At 47.5% G+C, this 22745-nt stretch overlaps 2 protein-coding genes across 3 annotated transcripts in view; one reads left to right on the forward strand and one right to left on the reverse strand.

The window, feature by feature from the left end:
• Positions 1-4296, reverse strand: part of rnft1 (ring finger protein, transmembrane 1) — a 47734-nt gene extending 43438 nt beyond the window's left edge. For both annotated transcript variants that reach the window (XM_072590027.1, XM_072590026.1), the window contains exon 1: positions 4160-4296. In XM_072590027.1, the coding sequence (XP_072446128.1) occupies positions 4160-4185 (26 nt within the window). In that variant the 5' untranslated portion in view covers positions 4186-4296. The remainder of the gene's footprint in view (positions 1-4159) is intronic.
• Positions 4297-4499: 203 nt separating this feature from the next.
• LOC140491600 (uncharacterized) overlaps positions 4500-22745 on the forward strand; it is a 161154-nt gene continuing 142908 nt past the window's right edge. Inside the window, exon 1 of the mRNA XM_072590028.1 lies at positions 4500-4519. The gene's annotated coding sequence lies outside the window, so the exon portion shown is untranslated. The remainder of the gene's footprint in view (positions 4520-22745) is intronic.

Consider the following 22745-nt stretch of genomic DNA (forward strand, 5'->3'; position numbering starts at 1 on the left):
CCCTTCGGACCAACAAGTCCACACCGATCCTCCAAAGAGCAACCCACCCAGACTCATTCCTCTACATTTACCCCTTCACCTAACACTATGGGCAATTTACCATGTCAATTCACCTAACCTGCACATCTTTTGACTGGGGGAGCACCTGGAGGAGACACGGGGAGAATGTGCAAACTCCACATTCAGTGGACAGACAGTTGCCCAAGATGGGAAATCTAGGACATCTTCAACTTCTCCCTGCAGCAGGCCACTGTCCCTGCCTGTTTCAAGAGGGCCAACATCATCCCTGTGCCTAATAAAGCTCATGTCGCATGTCTCAATGACTACCACCCAGCGGCCCTAACTTTGGTGGTCACGAAGTGCTTTGAAAGGCTGGTCATGATGTTAGGCAAAAGTGAGGACTGCAGATGCTGGAAACTAGAGTTTAGATCAGAGTGGTGCTGGAAAAGCACAGCAGGTCAGGCAGCATCCGAGGAGCAGGAAAATTGCCATTTCGGGCAAAAGCCCTTCATCAGGAATAGAGGCAGGAAGCCTCCAGGGTGGAGAGATAAATGGAGGGGGGGGGGGTGGGGGCTGGGAAAAAGGTAGCAAAGAGTACAATAGGTGAATGGGGGTGGGGGTGGGGATGGAGGCAATAGGTCAGAGGGTGGAGCAGATAGGTGGGAAGGAAGATAGGCAGGTAGGACAGGTCATGAGGACAGTGCTGAGCTGGAAGGTTGGAACTGTGGTAAGGTGGGGGGAGGGGAAATGAGGAAACTGGTGAAGTTCACATTGATGCCCTGGGGTTGAAGTGTTCTGAGGCAGAAGATGAGGTGTTCTTCCTCCAGGCGTCGGGTGGGGAGGGAGCGGTGGTGGAGGCGGCCCAGGACCTGCATGTCTTTGGCAGAGTGGAAGGGGGAGTTAAAATGTTGTGCCACGGGGCGGCGGGATCGATTGGTGCAGGTGTCCCAGAAATGTTCCCTGAAGCGCTCTGCAAGGAGGCGTCCAGTCTCCCCAACATAGAGAAGACCGCATCAGGAGCAACGGATACAATAAATGACATTGGTGGATGTGCAGGTGAAACTTTGATGGATGTGGAAGGCTCCATTGGTGCCTTGGATGGAAGTGAGGGGGAGGTGTGGGTGCAGGTTTTGCAATTCCCACTGTGGCAGGGGAGGGTGCCAGGACTGTCTTGGCATTAATCAACTCCAGCATCCCCACTACTCTTGACCCATTCCGATTTGCCTATCGGACTAACAGATCCACATCAGATGCCATACCACTTGCCCTTCATTCCTCCCTAGAATATCTTAACACCAAGAACAGCTACATAAGAATCCTACTTATTGAGTACAGTTCAGCCTACAATACTTATTCCCTCGAAACTGATTACTAAACTTAGTGATCTCAGACTAAGCCCCACCCTCTGCAACTGGATCCTCAGGTTCCTGACCCACAGGCCACAATGAGTAAAGACTGGGGACAATATTTCATCATCACTAACACTCAACACTGGAGCCCCCCCAGGGGTGCGTATTCAGCCCCCTACTGTACTCACTGTATACCCATGACCAGTGCCATTTACAAGTTTGCTGATGACACCACCATAGTCAGTCAAATCTCAGATGGCGATGAAACAGACTACAGACTGGGGGCGCGGGGGACTTTGGGCACGATGTTACTCATGGCCCCCCTACACATTAACAGCACAAAGGTGGAACAAGTGGACAGCGGCAAGCTCCTGGGAGTGGTCATCAACAACAAGCTTTCTTGGACTCTTCACGTGGACGGTCTGGTTACAAAGGCCCAGGAATGTCTCTTCTTCCTCCTCAGGCAGCTGAGAAAATTTGGCATGATGGCAAATGCCCTTGCCAACTTTTATAGATGCTCCATTGAGAGCTTTCTGTCTGGATGTATCATTACTGCCTTGACATCTGTACCATTCAAGACCAGAGACAACTACAGAGAGTGGTGAACTCAGCCCAGACAATCATAAAAGGCCAATCTCCCATCTATAGAATCCATCTACCAGGATGCTGTCAAGGAAAGGGCACCAGCATTCTCAAAGATCCATCCCACCCTAACAACCTCTACCATCAGGGAGGTACAGAAGCCTGAACACATGCACCAGTTGGCTTTGAAACAGTTTCTACCCTACTGTTGTTATAATACTAAATGGACTCTCAAACTCTTAACATTTGCCTGTACCCATGTTTTAGTTTTCGCCACTGTTTACCTATTATTTACTTATCTGTGCTACTTAACTATGTGATCTGCCTGTTGCTTGCAAGACAAAGCTTTTCACTGTGTCTCAGTACATGTGACAATAAAGTCAAATCAATTCAATTGAAAGATAAACATTTATCGGTAAACTGGGGATAACTATACCACCCTACCCTTCAAAATACTGTAATGTGCTGTTGCTGCAATAAAGGCAATAAGCAAAAACTATTTAAAAAGAAAGAACTGCATATGCTGGAAATCCAAAACAAATACAGAAATTGCTGGAAAGACTCTCCAGGTATGGCAGCATCTGTGGACAGAAAGCAGAGTTAACGTTTTGGGTTCAGTGACCCTTCTTCAGAAGAAATTTTACCTAGGAAAAAGGTTGGTATATTGCTGTAGATGGTTTGGGGACAGGGACGGGGGAGTCAACAGTAGGTGGAGATGGAGCCCAGACAGGGAGAGAGAGAGAGGGGCAAACAGTTGGGCAGACAATGAAATGGGAAAAAGGGCAGAATCAATAAATGCTAATGAGGACCATTAGTGGCTAACAATGGGTTATTTCTGGTAGCAGCCCATACTCTGGCAAGGCGTGGTGAGTGGTACTTGGGTAAGGACATGGAAGGTGGTGTTCAGGCCCTAAAATTATTGAACTCATTACTGAGTCCAGAAAGCTGCAGGGTTCCCAAGTAGAAGTGAGATGTTATTCTTCCAACTTGTGCTCAGCTTCACTGAAGCACTACAGCAAGCTGAGACAGAGATGTTGACCAGGCAATACAGTGGTGTGTTGAACTGGCAAGCAACAGGAAGCTCAGTCAATTTTTGCAGGCAGAATATGGGGGCTCTGCAAGGTAGTCACCCAGTCTGTTTTTTCTCCCCAGTGTATAGTGGACCACACTGTTGAGCAGCAAATACAGCAGACTAGTTTGAGTCAAGTACAGGGGAAAATTACTGCCTCACCTGGAAGAGGTGTCTGGGATCTTGGATAGTGAAGAGGGAGAAAGTAAACAGGAAGCGTTGCATCCCCGGCAATCACACAGGAAGGTACCTTGGGGGTGTTGGGAGGTGTTGTGGGTGGAGGAGTGGGCCACATGTCCCAGCGAGAACGGTCCCCAAAACTTTATTCATTTGCGTAAAGTAGACATTCCAAGTGCTGACTTAAGGTGTAGGTTTGCTCACTGAGCTGTAGGTTTGATATCCAGATGTTTCATTACCTGGCTAGGTAACATCATTAGTGGCGACCTCCAAGTGAAGCGAAGCTGTCATCTCCTGCTTTCTATTTATGTCTTTCTCACCACAAACCCCAGGAACCCCATCCAGGACAAACATATAAATAGAAAGCAGGAGACAACAGCTTCGCTTCACTTGGAGGTCGCCACTGATGATGTTACCTAGCCAGGTAATGAAACGTCTGGATATCAAACCTACAGCTCAGCAAGCAAACCTACACCCTAAACCTCAACCTGAGCTACAAACCTTGCAAGTGCTGACCCAAAACATCGATTTCGAAGCTCCTTGGATGCTGCCTGAACTGCTGTGCTCTTCCAGCAGCATTAATCCAGTAACAAAAAAAAAGTCAACTTTTCATTCATCACAGTTGCAGTTATGGGGAAGGAAATTGGCTGCACGCAACTTGGCTGTCACATTTCACTACATAGCAATAGTAACACTTCAACAGTAGTTAACTGCTTTGCAGCATTTTAAAGGGTTCTGAGAAAATTCATACGATTGTTTGTTACAAATGCAAGGCATTTGCAGTTGGGTGGGTGGGGGAGACACATATGAATTATCTGTTCCGAAATCCTAAGTAAAAGGCAAACACGGAGATCACTTGCAAACAACTGCAGTTCCTGTACAACCGAAAGTAAAACAAGCAGGTCTCAACAGGTTAATTTGTTTTGTTTTATAAAGCACTACCCGCGAGTATTTCTTGAAAGGGGAGCTTCCTTGTACTTACCTGTCATTTTGAGGCCGATGTTTCATGCTGGAAGAATTCCAACATCACCTCGCCTCCTAGTTCTCCAGCTTTACCGCCCCCCGCCTCCAACCTTCAAACAGCCATTTCTTCAGCCAATGTCACAAACGAACTCCGGAAGAGGTCATAGGTGAGAGGTCACATTTCACTCTCCCTAACTATATATTTCTAAAATTAAACTTAGGATAAGGCGAGGCGTAAATGACACCTTTTAAAACACGGCCGCCTTTTCGGCAGAAAAATATTTGACTTTTCTTTGAACGGCCAACTGTCCGCTGACGTAGTGACGTTCGATGTTGCTCTGTTGCTTTGACAACGAATTTAACAGCGAGCCGTGGACAGGTAAATATTTAATTCGTAGCTTTGGCTTCTAATATTTCACAAATAGACTAACACATCGAGTTATTAAGATTTCCACTGCCTGCCTTCCTCGTTTTCAGTCAATTTTTGTCTCATCTGTTCAAGTGCAGCGTTTGTATCAGAATCCTATTCCTCAGTCTTGGGGAAAGATGGGAGAGAGTTTTTTTTCCCCAAAAGGCGAATTCTGGTATTGGTGAATTTCATTTACTATGAGATCCTTGATTAGGGTTGTTAACCAGGGCCAATCAGGGAGCCCTGGGTAACAGATACAACAGGAGATTAAAATAAACTAATGAATAGGAGTTTCAAGCATCCTATTCACTCTGAGAGTTGGCTCTGAGGGAGCTAGATCTGTGTCAATGACTCTCCATGTGGTAAATAAAGGGTGACTTGATGATGGGATACCAGCCTCTGGGGAGTTATGTCAGGAAAAAAAACAAACAGGAGATTTAAATAAGCACTAGATGGTAGCGTGGGATAAAAAGGAAAAAAAAGGAGTGTCAGACATCCTGTTGTTAGAAACAAACTGAATAAAATTTTAGACGAGACCAACAAATCTGGAAACAAGACAATTTATTACGGACTTGCAAGTACGGGTTGCAACTGCACAAAGCAATTGAGCAAATTTGACTTGGGTTAGTTTACAATTATACCTTTGAGCTGAGTGAGATCACCTCTCCAGACTCCTAATTACCCAATCTCTCTTACTAGGTTATACAGCTTCCCATCTTCGCTCCACCCTTGTTACTTCCCCTTCCCCATGTTGGCAACCTTCCTCCCTGTTAGTGCTGACATTTTTATTATTTTGTCGATAGTACATCAAGATATAGTTCAACATTTTGTATCAATACTGCTGGTACATTCCATTCTCTGTACACTTCACCAACTTTTTGTCATTTTTGTACAGCTCAGCCATTTTAGTTATCTCAGTTTTTTTTGCTGAAAACTTATTTTAAAAGAGTTAACTTGCTTATATTATACTCCAGAATTAGTATTTAATTAACCATAATTAAAAGTAAAGATACACTTCCCTTAGTACCTACAGAGTTAATAATTTTTCTGCTGGACCCCTTTTCTTCATGTTCTTTTATATCTGCAAAACAACACTTCTTTTCATTTCTAACAACTCCCCCATTTCTTTTATTTTACTATTTGTTGTTTTTGCAATTTTTATTCTCTGCCCTCTTTTCACCCTAAGGTTTAGAGGTTCACAATCTTACTGTTTTTGCTCTCTTAAGTCTGCCTTTTTTTTCAAACTCGATGAGTAATCTATTACTCTCTCTTTCTTGTGTGTTTAATGTTGTCATGATCATCATTGATTGTTGACCTCCCAAGGACATTATCAACTTATTCATTACCACTTTAACACGTTAAATCCTATTATTGGTCCTATTATCATTAGTAAGACATAAATGCCTAAATTAGCTAACCATTTTCCTCAACTGGTCAGTCCCCAGTCACCCCATTCCCATCTCTCATCTTTTCGAAGTTTATTCTCAACTTCTTTTATATTCTTTATCTTTTTCTTTACTATTTCTGCCTTATCGTCTACTAGGGAAGTGGCGTCTGGGATGAAGGTGCAACAATCTTTACCAATTAGTGCACAGGTTCCCCCTTTTTCGGCCAAGAGATAATCTAGAGCCATGCGATTTTGTAAAGCTGTTATACTTGTGGCAATCATTTCGGTGGTTATAGCCAATATTTGGGTCTGAGTTTCTTACATTACATCGGGGGTATTATTAATTAATTTCTCAAGGGCAGCCACCAGCTTATGTATCTCTCCCCCTGCCCTTGCAGTACCGTAGCTTGGGAATAATGTCCACAACAGACAGTCAGAGACCTCTTGGGTCTTACCTTTTACTCCCCCTTCATTTCTCAGGTTGTGTTCATGTTTTTCTAATTGGAGGTGAGGAATTATGTAAGCAACATAACAGCAGCCACTCCAGCTTTTCTTGTTTTGAGTCAATGACTCATCAACATCAAAACATGCATTTCTTCCTATACATTTGGTTATTTGAATGTATTTCTCCCCGGGAATAAATGGATAGGCCTTCCGGCCGCATACTCAATATGTTTCATTCAATATTTGGTGAACGGTCTTGGCCATGGCTTGGCTGATGTAGGCACAAGATGACTTTCCTAATTGGAAGGGTGCAGCATTATTCCAATTATAAAAGCAGGTGGTATTTACTGCTCCTTTCGGTGGGGTAATTTTAAAGCCATCGATAATACCCTTGGTTCTCAGAGCTGGTCTAGGGAACTATCCTGCAAAGTTATATTTGTCCTTTTTGTGACTCCACATTGTGTTATTTGTGCCTGAATTAAATTGTTGTACATCATACACTTCCTTTTTGGTAAGTGGTATTACTGAGGTGGGGATTTCAGATTCACCATGGTGTGGGACCTCTGCACAGACCCAACAATTAGTAAGTCCTTTTTGTTCAGCATAATTTTGGCAGAGTGTAGTAAAGTGATTTCTCCAGGTTCCTTGAATAGTTAGTATTACTATTGTTATAATATTATACCAATACCCACCCATTTCTAACAACTATCTACCTTCCTGTCTATCTGTCTTATTTCTTTAGGTGCCATGAAGAGGTGAGTCCACACAGCCCTTACAATCAATAACAATATATCAGCAAACTTTAAAAGAGTCTTTTGTCTCAATTCATTCTTTCCTTCTCAGCTTAATTTTCAGAGGATTTTCTGTAGGATGGGCATGCCACTCCGCCACTGGGGCGTTCACAGGACCTTTAACACGAGTGTCATGGCTCCACCCTTTCTCAGCAGTCCGAACAGCTGTTTCAGTGGTTAGAAGAGTTAGGAACGGTCCCTCCCAACTTGGGTGTAGTTTGGTATCCTTCCAGGTTTTAATCAAGACCCAATCACCTGGTCGTATACAGTGTACTGCAAACTCTAGCGGTGGTGTTTGTACCAACAAGCCTTTGTTCCTAAGAACAGATAATGAAGAAACAAGTGCCATAATATAATTTTTCAAAAATTTATCATTAAACTCGGCTGTAGGTACCTCTCCTTCCACTCCTAGAAATAAATGGTAGTCCAAACATCATTTCATAAGGGGAAAGACCAATATCGCGCTTCGGGGCAGTTCGGACACGTAATAGTACAATAGGCAAACATTTGGTCCACGGTAATCGAGTCTCTATGAGTAATTTGGATAATTGTTTCTTCAAAGTCAGATTCATTCTTTCCACACATCCGGAGGAGGATAGGTGCCAAGGGGTGTGAAATTCCCAAGAGATTTCTAATCCTGCCATTACTCCTTGTAGGATACTAGAAGTAAAATGGCTACCTTGATCTGAATCTATATTTTCCACTATTCCATATCTTGGAATAATATGTTCGAGAAGGGTTTTTACCACTACTTTTGAGGTGGCTGATGACATTGGGAATGCTTCTACCCACCCTGTTAAATGGTCTACTAAGACCAACAGGTATTTCTGCTTTCCCACTGGGGGTAGTTCAGTGTAGTCTACTTGTATACTTTGGAAGGGTCTCACCCCTGGGTTTCTTCCTCCTATGGGTATTTCCCTCATTATTTTCTTATTAATCTTCTGGCAAGTTGTACATCCTATGCATATTTGTTTTGCTAATGTATAGATTCCCTTGCATCCATATTTCCTTAACACAATGTCGCACATAGCTTGGGAGCCCCAATGACTACCTTGGTGTAAAGTAGCTAGGATGTTTCTCATAACTGGTTTACTCACCAATTCCCTCCCATCTGGCAAGATCCATTTTCCTTCAGTTGTCTTATTGGCCCCTATTTCCTGAAATTCTTTTTCTTCTTCCTCCGTGTACATGGGATTCATGGAAGAAGAATCAACTAGGGGCGTTAGTACTTGCATTCTTGTTATTGTGTGTTTCATAGCTGCTTCTTTGGCTATTCCGTCATCTAGCCTGTTTCCCTTTGCTTCTAGTGTGTGTCCTTTCTGGTGTCCGGGTACATGGACTATAGCTATCTCCTGGGGTAATTTTAAGCTCCCCAATACTTGTCCTATCAATTCTTCATGCACTAATTCCTTTCCTCTACTATTGATTAGTCCCCATTCTTGCCATATCTTTCCAAAGATATGAGCTACCCGTAAGCATACTTAGAATCAGTGTAAGTTGTTCCATCTCGATTCTCTAAGTGTAAAGCTTGGTTCAATGCATACAATTCACAAGTCTGTGCTGACCATGCAATAGATAGCCGGTCAGCTTCCACTATTTGGTTCTCATTACCGTCCACTACTGCGTACCCATTGCATTGTTTTCCTTCCACTACTCTTGATGACCCATCTATAAATAATCTGTCTCCTTCATGGAAAGGAACGTCTCTCAGGTCTTGCCTAATCTTAGTCTGATATTCTATGATATCTAAACAGTCATGTTCTTGTTCTCGTTTGTCTCTAGGTTCTCCCTTCCATAAGAAGGTAGCTGGGTTTAGACAGGTGTCTGTTGCGAATACAAGGTCATCTTTTCCATCAGAATGGCTTTGTACTTTAAAATTTGTGAATCTGTTAACCATCTTCCTGCCTTTTGGTTTAACACAGTTCTGACTTGATGGGGGTACTAACTACTAATGCTCCTCCAAAAGTGAGCTTCCGACTTTCTTCTACCAATATGGCAGTTGCTGGTCCTGCCTGTATACATTCAGGCCATCCTCTTGAAACTGGGTCCAAAACTTTGGACAGGAAGGCTATAGGTTGTCTATTTCCTCTTCCTTTCTGAGTTAACACTCCTAAGGCTGCTCCATCATTTACTGTTACAAAAAGGTGAAATGGTTTCTCAAGTGATGGAAGGTCCAAAACTGGAGCTTGTATTAAACTACGCTTTAACTCGTGTAATTTTTATTTTTTTTCTTCTTCTGTCCAGTGCAATTTTTCATGTTTGGACTCAGTCAATTTATAATATAACCCCTTTGTTTTCTGAGCGTATGACTCTATCCATAATCTGCAATAGCCCATTAATCCTAGAAATTTCCGTAATTCTCGTTTGGTTTCCGGGAGGGGCAACTCTACTATCCCTTGAATTCTGTCGGGGTTAATACATCTAGTTCCTTTGCTAATAAGGTGTCCTAAGTATTTCACCTCTTTTTCTGCATATTGCAATTTACTCCTAGCTACTCTTAACCCCTGTGTTCTAGGAAATTTAACAACCCATTGGTAGCTGAGCTTACATCATTTCTATTTTGTCCTGACAGAAGTAGATCGTCTATGTATTGCAACAGTGATGTTCCCCGAGGCATTTTATGTTGTTCCAGGACTTGTTCCAGTACTTGCCCAAATAAATTAGGTGATTCTGTGAATCCCTGGGGAAGTACCGTCCATTGGGATTGTTGTTTTCTGCCAGTGTATGGATTTTCCCATTCAAAAGCAAATATATCACGACTCTCTGGGGCTAAAGGGCAAGCCCAGAATGCATCTTTTAAATCTATCACACTAAACCATGGTATCTTACTAAAAAGGGTGTATGGATTAGGCACCACTGGGTGGCGTGTCTGAACCAGTCGATTTACTGATCTGAGATTTTCTACTAGTCGGTAAGTCCCATCTGGCTTCCGAACTGGTAGGATTGGAGTATTAAAGGGTGACATGCATGGTTCGAATAACCCTTCTTTTACTAGGGAGTCTATTACTGGTTGTAGACCCTTGCGTCCCTCTAATGATATTGTTTAAGTCTTACTGTTTTATTTTCTTGTGACAGCGTAATTACAATAGTATTAATGTTTAAATAACCTGTGTTTCCAGTTCTTGCCCACACGTTAGGATTTATCTGTTCTTCGTCAATGGTCGTTAATCTATTCCTCGTTACAGCTACCGAATTGTTCTCAACTCCGATCTTTAACTTTAGTAAAATTATCAGATCTCTACCTAAATGGTTGCTTCCGACATCAGGGATATATAATAATTGTCCCGTTATTTCTTCGTTATTTACTTTTATTAAAGTTGGTTCGAAAACGGGCACTAGGAATTCTTCCCCTTTTATTCCAGAAATCTTGAGACTTTTGTTAGTAAACTTAATACCACTCGGTCTAAAGCTTAGGGATGATCGGGCTGCTCCCGTATCCACTAGAAATACTGTTTCCTCTCCCTTAGGCCCCACCTTTAAATTTATCAAGGGTTCCCGGTGGGTTTCAGGAAGAAGGAACCCCTGACTTCCCTATTCTTCATCAAAAGTCATCAACGAAACTGCTTCTTTTTGTCGCGTTAGCTTTGGACAATCTTTCTTAAAATGTCCTGTTACTCCGCAGTAATAACATCCTGCCAATTGTCTTTTTTTATAATCTGTTCTTTGCTTCTCTTGTCTTTCCTTGTTGCTTTCTGATTCTATCTTTCTCTTCGCAACTTCCTCGACTGCTGCAACCATGATTTTAGCTTTCTGTTTCTGTTTCTCATCTCTTTTTACATATACTTTCTGTGCTTCATGTAACAATTCCTCCATCTCTGTCACTCCATCCATCTAATTTCTGTAACTTCTTTTGTATGTCTGGCCATGATTTGGTTACGAACTGGACCTTCAAAAGTCCCTGAGCTACCGGATCATTGGGATTCATTCCTGAATATTTTCTAGTGACTTCTTTTAGTCTTTGCAAGAAAGCTGACGGGGCTTCATCTTTGTCTTGTCTTACTTCAAAAGCTTTCGTAAAATTTTGGGATCTAAGCGCCGCCTCTCTAATTCCTAAAATAACCATCTCTTGAAAGTCCCTCATTTCTCCTCTATCATGTTCATCCATACCCTTCCATCGTGGGTCTATATTGGGGAATTTGTTTTCAGCTAGTATTACTCCCTCGCCCACAGGGTGTCTCTTTTCCCATTCCCTAAGCGCAGCTCTTCTAATCATACCTCTTTCTTCTCTTGAAAGTAGTGTCCCCATAATACTCATCAGTTTACTCCATATATACAAATTCGGTCCCAGGAATTGATCCAACTGTTCTGCCAATCCTACTGCATCTTCAATCAAACTTTTCATTTCTCTTTTGAAAGACCTAGCTTCACTACTGGTCAGCGGTGCATTAACATATCCGATTTCACCATTACCGACGGGTACTTCTCGAAGGGGATATATTTGTGCCGATGCCCCGCCTATGTCCCTCTCTTTACTTCTTTTTACTGCTGATCTCGTTCTAATTGGACTCAAGGGAAGGTCTTCCCCTGGACCTTTTTCAGGTCCTTGTACCGGAGGGGGTGCTGTGGGAGAGGGAAACGACAGGCCATTATTATCATTGTTATATGGGGGAGGGGGTAAACTTGACAAAGGATCCCAGCGGGAATCCTTTGTTTCCTCATTGCCTTCTTCCGTTCTTGACTTTTTCAGAATTAAAATTTTTGGGCTCCCTATCCAACAGGCGGCGTAGTCAGATTCTTTGTAGGAGTACTTATGTCTCCTATTTACATATATATTTAAATCTTGACATAACCAATCCTCGTTTGACCCATATTTAGGCCAAAATACATTTGGGGCTTTAATGCTTTCCTTAGTCCACTCAAAACAACAAAGTTTTATCATTTGTTTTTGTCTTTCCCTCGCGTATTTCCAATTGTATTTCCAATCTCTTAGCATTTTTCCTCAAGGACTGTCCATTGGGATATAGTCTTTGGATGTCTCTCTCATGTCACTTTCTACATCTGAATTGCTATTCTTATTTCCCATTTTAATACTTGGCCGTTTTCTTTATATAATTTTATTTAACCTCTCTGAAGTTCGGTGTTACCTTCTTCCACACCCACTTCAGGGTCCTAATCTCTGCGTGGGGGTTTCCCCTCTTAATAATCGGTCTAAGGCTGGGTGATCGAATCAGTTAGACACCTTACTTGATAGATTAATCTAGCCAATTAAAGACCTTTATTCTCTTTTTTTTAAGTTGCCAATTCCCCCGTACTTCTCGTACGGAACTGACCACCAAGGTAATACTTAAAGGTCAATTTTCATACCTTGGTCTGTGCACAAAAGTTACCCGGTCGAATGTGCACCCCGTCCTGCGGCAATACCAGGCAGCAAAAACCGTTGTCAATCTAGGTCGCCCGAAATTTACCTTCACCCGGGTCTCATGTACACAAGAGTAACCCGACCGAACCACCATGTCTTAGTGCCCTTCGCACCGCGGCAAAACAGCAAGTAATGCTGCAAATCCCGGCCCCCCTGAATACGGGTCTTAAGTTCATAAGAGTTACTCAATCAAACCACCATGTCTCAGTGCACCCAGAAGCACAGCGAAACAGCAAGTACTGCTGCAAATCCCGGCCGCCCACGAATGCGGGTCTTAAGTCCATAAGAGTTATCCGACCAACCCGCCGTGTCTTAGTGCACCTTGCTCGTGGCAAAGACTGACAACAAAACAAAACCCGCTGCCTACCCCGGTTGCCCGGATAATACTTATGTAAGACCTTTTTCTTACCCGGGTCTTGTGCACAAGAGTTACCCGACCGAACCCGCCGCATCACGTCTGCCCGTCTTCTTTCCAGGGTCTCTCAGTCCGAATCTCGCTCGCCCGAGCCGCCGCGGCAATGGGGGAAGGTAGAGACCGCCGAAATCGGCAGGGTGCACCTTCTCCGATTTTTCCGAAATTGCCGAGCGACCGAAGCTTGGGATCCCAGGACAAGCACTCAAATCTGTTAGAAAAAAACTGAATAAAATTTTAGACGAGACCAACAAATCTGGAAACAAGACAATTTATTATGGACTTGCAAGTACAGGCTGCAACTGCACAAAGCAATTGAGCGAATTAGACTTGGTTTAGTTTACAATTATACCTTTGAGCTGAGTGAGGTCACCTCTCTAGATTCCTAATTACCCAATCTCCTTTACTAGGCTATACAACTGCCCATCTTCGCTCCACCCTTGTTACTTCCCCTTCCCCACGTTGGCAACCTTCCTCCCTGTTAGTGCTGACATTTTTATTATTTTGTCGATAGTACATCAAGATATAGTTTAACATTTTGTATCAATACTGCTGGTACATTCCATTCTCCGTACACTTCACCAACTTTTTGTCATTTTTGTACAGCTCAGGCATTTTAGTTATCTCAGTTTTTTTGCTGAAAACTTATTTTAAAAGAGTTAACTTGCTTATATTATACTCCAGAATTAGTATTTAATTAACCATAATTAAAAGTAAAGATACACTTCCCTAAGTACCTGCAGAGCTAATAATTTTTCTGCTGGACCCCTTTTCTTCATGTTCTTTTATATCTGCAAAAACAACACTTCTTTTCATTTCTAACACTGTTCGCTCTGAAAGCTGGCTCTGAAAAAAAGAAAAAATAAAGAAAAAGCAAACAGGAGATTACATGGGTGCTGGGGAAAAATAAGCACTACTGCAGTTAGGCAGTAGTGTGGAGTAAAAAAAAGATAAACAGGAATGTCAGAGATTCTGTTCACTCTTGAGAGCTGGCAAAAAAAAGAGAAAAAAAGAAAAAAAACAGGAGATTCAGTTAGGTGGTAGTAGAAGCAAACAAACAAACAGGAGATTTTTCATGGTGGTAAAACAAACAGGAGATTGCTGCTGTTAGGCGGAACATTGGGGAAAGGAAAAAAGGAAAAGAAAAAGAAAGGAGTATCAGAGGAAAGAAAGAAACACAGTATGTCAAGAGGTTCTGACTCTCTGAGAGCTGCCTCTGAGGGAGCTGGATCAATAAAAGAAAGGAATGTTAAAAAAAACACGAGATTCAGAATCTCCTTGAGGCACAGGCAGACATTTCTGTGGCCAGCAGTGAAAAATCAGACTGGTGTATCGCCTCCTTGGTACCAATATCAAGGATGTCTCAGAGAGAGTGCAGAATGTTCTCAAAGGGGAGAGGGACGAGCAAGAGATCATTGTACACATTGGAACCAATGACATAGGAAGGGAAAGTGATGAGATTCTAAAGTGAGAATATAGAAAGTTAGGCAGGACTTTAAAGAGGAGGTCCTCAAGGGTAGTAATATCTCAGTTACTCCCAGTGCTATGAGCTAGTGAGGGTAGGAATAGGAGAATAGGGCAGATGAATGCGTGGCTGAGGAGCTGGTGCATGGGAGAAGGGTTCACATTTTTGGATCATTGGAATCTCTTCTGGGGTAGAAGTGACCTGTACAAAAAGGATGGATTGCACCTGAATTGGAAGGGGACTAATATAATGACAGGGAGACTTGCTAGAGCTGCTCAGGAGGATTTAAACTAGCAAGGAAGGGGGTAGGACCCAGGGAGGTAGTGAGGAAAGAGATCAATATGAGACTGGTACAGTTGAGAAAAGAAACGAGTCAAACAGTCAGGGCAGGCACGTACAAAGAGAGAACAAGGTAGGACTGATACATTAAACTGCATTTTATTTCAATGCAAGGGGCCATCAGGGAAAACAGATGAACTCAGGGCATGGTTAGGAACATGGGACTGGGACATCATAGCAATTAGAGAAACATGGCTCAGGGATGGACAGGATTGGCAGCTTCATGTTCCAGGATACAAATGCTACAGGAAGGATAGAAAGGGAGGCAAGAGAGGAGAGGGAATGATGTTTTTGATAAGAGATAGCATTACACTGTACCTAGGGAGGATATTCCTGGAAACACACCCAGGGAAGTTATTTGGGTGGAACTGAGAAATAAGAAAGAGTTGATCACCTTCTTGGGATTATATTATAAACCCCCTAATAGTCAGTGGGAAATTGAGAAACAAATTTGTAAGGAGATTTCAGTTATCTGTAAGAACAATAGGGTGGTTACGAGGGGATTTTAACTTTCCAAACATGGACTGGGACTGCCATAGTGTTCAGGGTTTAGATGGAGAGGAATTTGTTAAGTATGTAGAAGAACATTTTCTGATTCAGTATGTGGATGTACCTACTAGAGAAGGTACAAAACTTGACCTACTCTTGGGAAGTAAGGCAGGGCAGGTGATAGAGTGGGGGAGCACTTTGGGGCCAGCAACCATAATTGTACTAGTTTTAAAATAACAATGGAAAAGGATAGACCAGATCCAAAACTTGAAGTTCTAAATTGGAGAAAGGCTAATTTTAATGGTATTAGGCAAGAACTTTCAAAAGCTGATTAGGGCCAGATGTTCACAGGTAAAGGGATGGCTGGAAAATGAGAAGCCTTCAGAAATGAGATAACTGGAGTCCAGAGAGAGTATATTCCTGTTAGGGTAAAGGAAAGACTGGTAGATGTAGGGAATGCTGGATGACTGAGAAATCGAGGGTTTGGTTAAGAAGAAGAGGGAAGCATATGTCAGGTAAACATAGGAGAGATCGAGTGAATCCTTGGAGTATAAAGGCAGTATGGATAAACTAAAGAGGGAAATTAGGAGGGCAAAAAGGGACACAAGATAGCTTTGGTAAATAGAGATAAGGAGAATCCAAAGGGTTTTATACAGATACATTAAGGACAAAAGGGTAACTAGGGAGAGAATGTGGCCCCTCAAAGATCTGCAAGGCAGCTGTTTTGTGAAGCCACAGGAAATGGGGCAGATATTAAACAAGTATTTTGCATCAGTGTTTACAGTGGAGAAGAACATGGAAGATATAGAATGTAGGGAAATAGATGGTGACATCTTGAAAAATGTTAATTTTACACATGAGGAGGTGCTAGATGGCTTGAAATGCATACAGGTGGATAAATCTTTAGGGCCTGATCAGGTGTAACCTAGAACTCTTGGGAAGCTAGGCAAGTGATTGCTGGGCTCTTTGCTGAGATATTTGTATCATTGATAGTCACAGCTGAGATACTGGAAGACTGGAGGTTGGCTAATGTGGTGCCACTGTTTAAAAAGGGTGGTAAGGACAAGCCAGGGAACTATAGACTGGTGAGCCTGATGTCCATGATGGGTAAGTTGTTGGAGGGAATCCTGAGGCACAGGATGTACATGTATTTGGAAAGGTAAGGACTCATTAGGATTAGTCAACATGGCTTTGTGCATGGAAAATCATTTCTCATGAACATGATTAAGTGTTTTGAAGAAATAACAAGGAGGATTGATGAGAGCAGAGCGGTCGACATGATCTATATGGACTTCAGTAAAGCTTTTGACAAGGTTCCCTATGGGAGACTGGTTTGCAATGTTAAATCTCGTGGAATAAAAGGAGAACTAGCCATTTGGATACAGAATTGGCTCAAAGGTAGAATACAGAGGGTGTTGGTGGAGGGTTACTTTTCAGACTGGAGGCATGTGACCAGTGGAGTGGCACAAGGATCAGTGCTGGGTCCATTATTTTTTGCCATTTATATAAATGATTTGGATGTGAACGTAGGAGGTATAGTTAGTAAGCTTGCAAATGAGGCCAAACTTGGAGGTGTAATGGACAGCGAGGAAGGTTACCTCATATTACAATGGGCCAATGGGTTGAGTGGCAGATGGAGTTTATATTAGATAAATGTGAGGTGCTGCATTTTGGAAAAGCAAATCAGAGCAGGACCTATACACTTAATGGTAAAGTCTTAGAGAGTGTTGCTGAACAAAGAGATCTTGGAGTGCAGATTCATAGTTCCTTGAAAGTAGAGTCGCAGGTAGATAGGATAGTGAAAAAGGCTTTTGGTATGCTTTCCTTTATTGGTCAGAGCATTGAGTATAGTAGTTGGGAGGTCATGTTGTGGCTGTCCAGGAAGTTGGTTAAGCCACTTTTGGAAGATTTGCAAGTCTGTTGCCAGAGTTGGAGGATTTGAGCAATGGGGAAAGGCTGAATAGGCTGGGGCTGTTTTCCCTGGAGCATCGGAGGCTGAGGGGTGATCTTATAAAATAATGAGGGGCTTGGATAGGGTAAATAGACAAAGTCTTTTCCCTGGGATGGGGGAGTCGAAAACTAGAGGGCATAGGTTTAGGGTGAGAGGGGAAAGATATAAAAGGGATCTAAGGGGCAAATTTTTCTCATAGAGTGTGGTGCATGTATGGAATGAGCTGCCAGAGGAAGTAGCAGAGGCTTATACAATTGCAACATTTAAAAGGCATCTGGATGGGTATATGAATAGGAAGGGTTTGGACGGATTTGGGCCAAGTACTGGCAAATGGGAATAGAATAGGTTGGGATATCTGGTTGGCATGGACGAGTTGGACCGAAGAGTCTGTTTCCGTGCTGTACATCATGGTTCTATGACTTCTCGGACTGACTGTAAGATGGCTGGCCATAGCCAAAACAAATATATAAACAGGGGAATCTCCTCAGTTCAGGGATTGATTCCGAGCTGGCTGGCCAGTGCACCGTGCACACGTAAATAAAGGGTAACTTGGTGATGCGATGCAGTCTTGATACCAGAAAAGGAGGAGGAAACTCTTCCAAGATGCTTCAGATGCAAGAGTCATAGTCATAGAGATGTACAGCGTGGAAACCGATCCTTCGGTCCAACCTGTCCATGCCGACCAGATATCCCAACCCAATCTAGTCCCACCTGCCAGCACCCGGCCCATATCCCTCCAAACCCTTCCTATTCATATACCCATCCAAATGCCTCTTAAATTTTGCAATTATACCAGCCTCCACCACATCCTCTGGCAACTCATTCCATACACGTACGACCCTCTGCGTGAAAAAGTTGCCCCTTAGGTCTCTTTTATATCTTTCCCCTCTCACCCTAAACCTATGCCCTCTAGTTCTGGACTCCCCGACCCCAGGGAAAAGACTTTGTCTACTTATCCTATCCATGCCCCTCATAATTTTGTAAACCTCTAAAGGTCGATTGCGGTCCAGTACACGCCACCCGAGTCAGAGGAACCAGATCCAGGATGAAATCATCGCAGGGAAAGCTACAAGAGAAAGACCAGGCCTTGGCCTTGGTGAAGGGATGCAGTGATTGGAACCAGGTGGATCTCATTGACTGTGAGATCTTTGATTGGGTTGTTAACCTCGGCCAAATCAGGTAGCCGTGTGAAACAGATATAAATAGGAGATTCGGCCCGGGTGTCCTTGGAGAAGGAGCACGCGGTGTCCACCAACACCCTGGAGTTGTGACTGGCCAAAAAAAAAAGAAAAAAAAAAAGAAAAAACAAAAAAAAAAATAGGAGATTCGGCCCGGGTGTCCTTGGAGAAGGAGCACGCGGGTGTCCACTGACACCCTGCAGTTGTGACTGGCCACTTGAGTGTTTCCTTCCCTTCTGGAGAGACTGGATCATTCTGTGACTGTGACTGTGACCGTGCAAGGACTGTTCCTGTTGCTGCTTGGGGCCTGCCTCCCTGCTGCTGCCTGGGACTTTGGAGGGGCCTGCCTCTGCTGCTGCTGCCTGAGGCCTGCCTCTGCCTTCGCTGCCTGGGACTTGCCTTGGGGCCCCTCCCCAGGACTTCCACCACCACTACCACTGCTGCTGTGGCCTGAGGAGAGGCCTGCCTCTACTGCTGCTGCTGCCCGGGGCCTGCCTCCGCCTTTGCTGCCTGGGACTCGCCTTGGGGCCCCTCCCCAGGACCTCCACCACCACCACTGCTGCTGCTGTGGCCTGAGGAGAGGCCTGCCTCTACTGCTGCTGCTGCCCGGGGCCTGCCTCCGCCTTTGCTGCCTGGGACTCGCCTTGGGGCCCCTCCCCAGGACCTCCACCACCACCACCGCTGCTGCTGTGGCCTGAGGAGAGGCCTGCCTCTACTGCTGCTGCTGCCCGGGGCCTGCCTCTGCCTTTGCTGCCTGGGACTCGCCTTGGGGCCCCTCCCCAGGACCTCCACCACCACCGCTGCTGCTGTTGCCTGAGGCCTACCTCCACCACTGCTGCCTTGGGCTCGGGTTTGGGGCTGCCTGGGACTTTCCTTGGGGACCCTCCCCAACAGGCCTGCCCCCCACCACAGCTGCAACCGAGGAACTGCCCAGGACTTGCCGCAGGCCTACTTTCCACCACTGCTGTTGCCTGAGGCCTGCCTCTACATCTGCTGCCTGGGACTCAATTTTGGGGCTGCCTGGGACTTGCCTTGGGGACCCTCCCCAACAGGTCTGCCCCACACCGCTGCGACCGAGGGCCTACCTGGGACTCGCCTGAGGCCTGCCTCCACCGCTGTTGTCGCCTGAGGCAGGTCTCCACCGTCGCTGCCTGGGACCCTCCCTGCGACCTCCACCACTGCCGCTGCCAGAGTCCCGACTCCACCACCGGCAGCAGAGGATGGCGAGCCCGAAGGTCGCGGGGCCCAGCCGCACCTACGCCGGGGTAGCCGCTGCCTTAGGCTCGGCTGGCCCAGCCCCGGCTGCAAACCACACCCCCTTCAGGCACCTGACCAAACGCCTGGGGGTCAAGGCCTATCCCCACCCCAATATGACCATCGAGGCCTGCAGCAAGGCTATGGCTAGTGTGGTCGGCCCACTGGCCATAGTCGCTGCGGCCCGGATGTACGGGAAGGCCGTGTTTTTCCTAAAGACCGAGCAGGCGGTCCACCTGGCCGTGGAGAGGGGGCTCGCTGTGGGCGGGACACATTTGCCCGTCGACCCTCTGGAGGTCACGGCCCAGAGGGTCGTGATCTCCAACGTCCCGCCCTTTATTGCCAGCGAGCTCCTTCTCCCCCACCTCACCACCTTGGGGGAGATCCGGTCAGGGATCCAGCCGCTCCTGCTCGGTCTGAAGGACCCCGCCCTCCGTCACGTCTACTCCTTCCGTCGCCAGGTGTTTATTTGCCTGGCCCGGGAGGAGGTCACGGAAGGCTCGTTTACCCTCCTCCACGAGGGCGCGGCCTACCGCGCCTTCTGGACGGCGGACGGCGTGCGGTGCCACCTGTGCCGCGAGGTGGGGCACATTAGAAGAAACTGCCCCACCCAGAAGGCCGCCCAGCCCTCGCCAACGGCTGACGGTGGTGCCGCCGCACCCACTCCCCCTCCCCCAAAGTCAACACCGCAGGCCCCGGCACCGGAGCCTGAGCCGGAGGCTTCCGATCCTCCAGCCTCCGGCAGGGAGGGGGGTGAGCGTCCAGCCGGCCGGAAGGCGCTCAGAAAGGCACGACGCGTCAGGCCCGCCCACGGGGAGACCACCCTATCCCCATCCCCGACACCCAGCCCACGACCTGCCCCGCCCCGGCACGACGATGCCCCTGCGGCCGTGCCAGCGTCGCCCCGGCGCGGGAACCCTGACCCCCAAACCCCCGGACCCGTACCCGACCCTGACCCCACGTCTACCCCCCGCCCCGATGGAGAAACCCCTGGGGCTGCGACGCCCGCCCCGGGCGCTGCAACACCTGGCCCGGGGGACCCTGAGCCCGAGCCCGAGCCCGAGCCCTGCCCCGCCCAGCCACACCCTGGCACTAACCTGGGGGGGACCACCATTGCCCGACCTCCCGCAGCCACCGTGTCTCCGGGCCCCGGAGAGGAAACTGGGCCCCTGCCCCGCCCGCCGTCACCTGATAAACCAGGGGCGGGGCAGGAAGTGACACAGCTGACCCTCCCCACCCTGGCCACGCCCCCTGCCTTCCCCCAGCCAATCGTATTCCGGGAAAGGCTGGGGGGAGGGGCTTCAGGCCCCATGACCACCAAGGCGGGCGGGGAGGGGAAGGCCCATAAATCCCCCCCTGTCTCTCTGGGGAAGAGGGGCTGGCCCTTGGAGGGGAGAGACAGTCCTGCAGCGCGCCGGCGGCGCTGCCCCTCTCCAGGGGACGGGCCCACGGGACCCCCCAACGATCCCGCACCGCGGCCTGGCCTGCCCAACAACAACGACGACGAGGGCCGCGGTGCGGGCGTCGACAAAGGACCCTTTACTGGGTCGCCGAGCGGCGGAGGGGAGGTAGGTGTTATCCCCGCTCCTCCCTCCCAGACTGTTTTTCCGGGAGCCTTGGCCCTGGGGGACGACCTTTTCCTGGGGGATGACCTTTTCCCCGAGGAGCCAGGCGTCCCGGTGTCGGGAGGAGAGCGGGGCCCCGAGCCTCCGCCGCCCGACGACCCGAACTCGGGGCGTTCCAGGACGGGGTGCGCCGAGGAAGGTACCGCCGGTGACCCTGGGGGTGGGGTCGCCGGGGGTTCGAGGCCTGTTGGCGGCGCCGGACCAGCCCCCATCCTCTCGGTGGGGGAGGGGTCGGCGACCGAGGGCGACCTCCCGGAGGAGGGTTCGGGATCGGTGGCGGACACCGGGGACGACGCGGACTCCGTCTGCAGTGACGTTTTTGAGTCCCAGGTGCCCCCCGCCGATCTCCCCCTCATCCCCCTCGAGGAACTCCGGGAATTTGTCGAGGAAACTCGAGGTCGCCGGGATAGAGCCCAACTGGCGCTCGACCGCTGGAGCTCTTATGAAAAAGTTTATTGGTCGGCCCACGCTGCTCGCCAGGCGCCTGGGCTCGACGTCAACGAGCGAAAGCGAGTCAGGAACTTCCTGGGGGCACTCCTGGTGAGGGCGAGGGACTCCTGTGCCCCTCCCTCGTCCTCCCAGTAATTGTATTTGTTTTTAACTGTACTGGTGGTGGTAGCACAATGCTTCCGACATGGAGACTACTATAGCCAGCCTCAACATCAACGGCAGCAGGGAGTCACAGCGCAGATTCCAGACCCTCTCGGTCCTCCGGGACGGGAGGTATGCGGTGTGCTTCCTGCAAGAAACCCACACTACCCCGGGAGACGAAGCCACCTGGCTCCTGGAGTGGCGAGGGGGGGTCTACATGAGTCACCTCACCCGCAGATCTGGCGGGGTGGCTATCCTGTTGGCCCCGCATTTTCAGCCCGAGATCTTGGGGGTCAGGGAGCCGGTGCCAGGCCGTTTGCTTCACCTGACGGTTCGGCTGGGGGGCGCGGTGCTTCACTTGGTGAACGTATACGCTCCCCTGGCCGGGCCGAGGCAAGCGAGCTTCTTCGAAGAACTGTCCGCTCATCTGGCTTCCATCGACGAGAACCAGTGCGTCGTCCTCGGGGGAGATTTTAACTGCGTCCTCGAGGGCAGGGACCACGGCGGTACCCGCACTGGCTGCGCGTCGGGGAAGAGGTTGGGGGACTTGGTCAAGTCCTTCGACCTGGTGGACGTCTGGCGGACTCTCCATCCCGACTCCATCGCCTTCACCTTCGTGAGGCCTGGGGTCGGAGCGTCCAGAATCGATCGCCTGTACGTTTCGCGGGCGTACGCCTCCTGTTTTCCGAAGGCCTCCACGCGGCAGGTGTCGTGCACGGACCATCACCTGGTGTGGGCGGAACTCCTTCCGTTCGGCGCCAGGCTCGGCTCCGCGTACTGGCACTTTAACAACCTGCTGCTGGAGGACGAGCGGTTCCGGGACTCGTTTCGTCGTTTCTGGGCCGGCTGGAGAAGGAAGCGGGGAAGCTTCCCCTCCCTGAGGCTATGGTGGGACGTGGGCAAGGCTCACG

The sequence above is a fragment of the Chiloscyllium punctatum genome, chromosome 19 (genome assembly GCF_047496795.1).
Source record: "Chiloscyllium punctatum isolate Juve2018m chromosome 19, sChiPun1.3, whole genome shotgun sequence".
Lineage (NCBI taxonomy): Eukaryota > Metazoa > Chordata > Chondrichthyes > Orectolobiformes > Hemiscylliidae > Chiloscyllium > Chiloscyllium punctatum.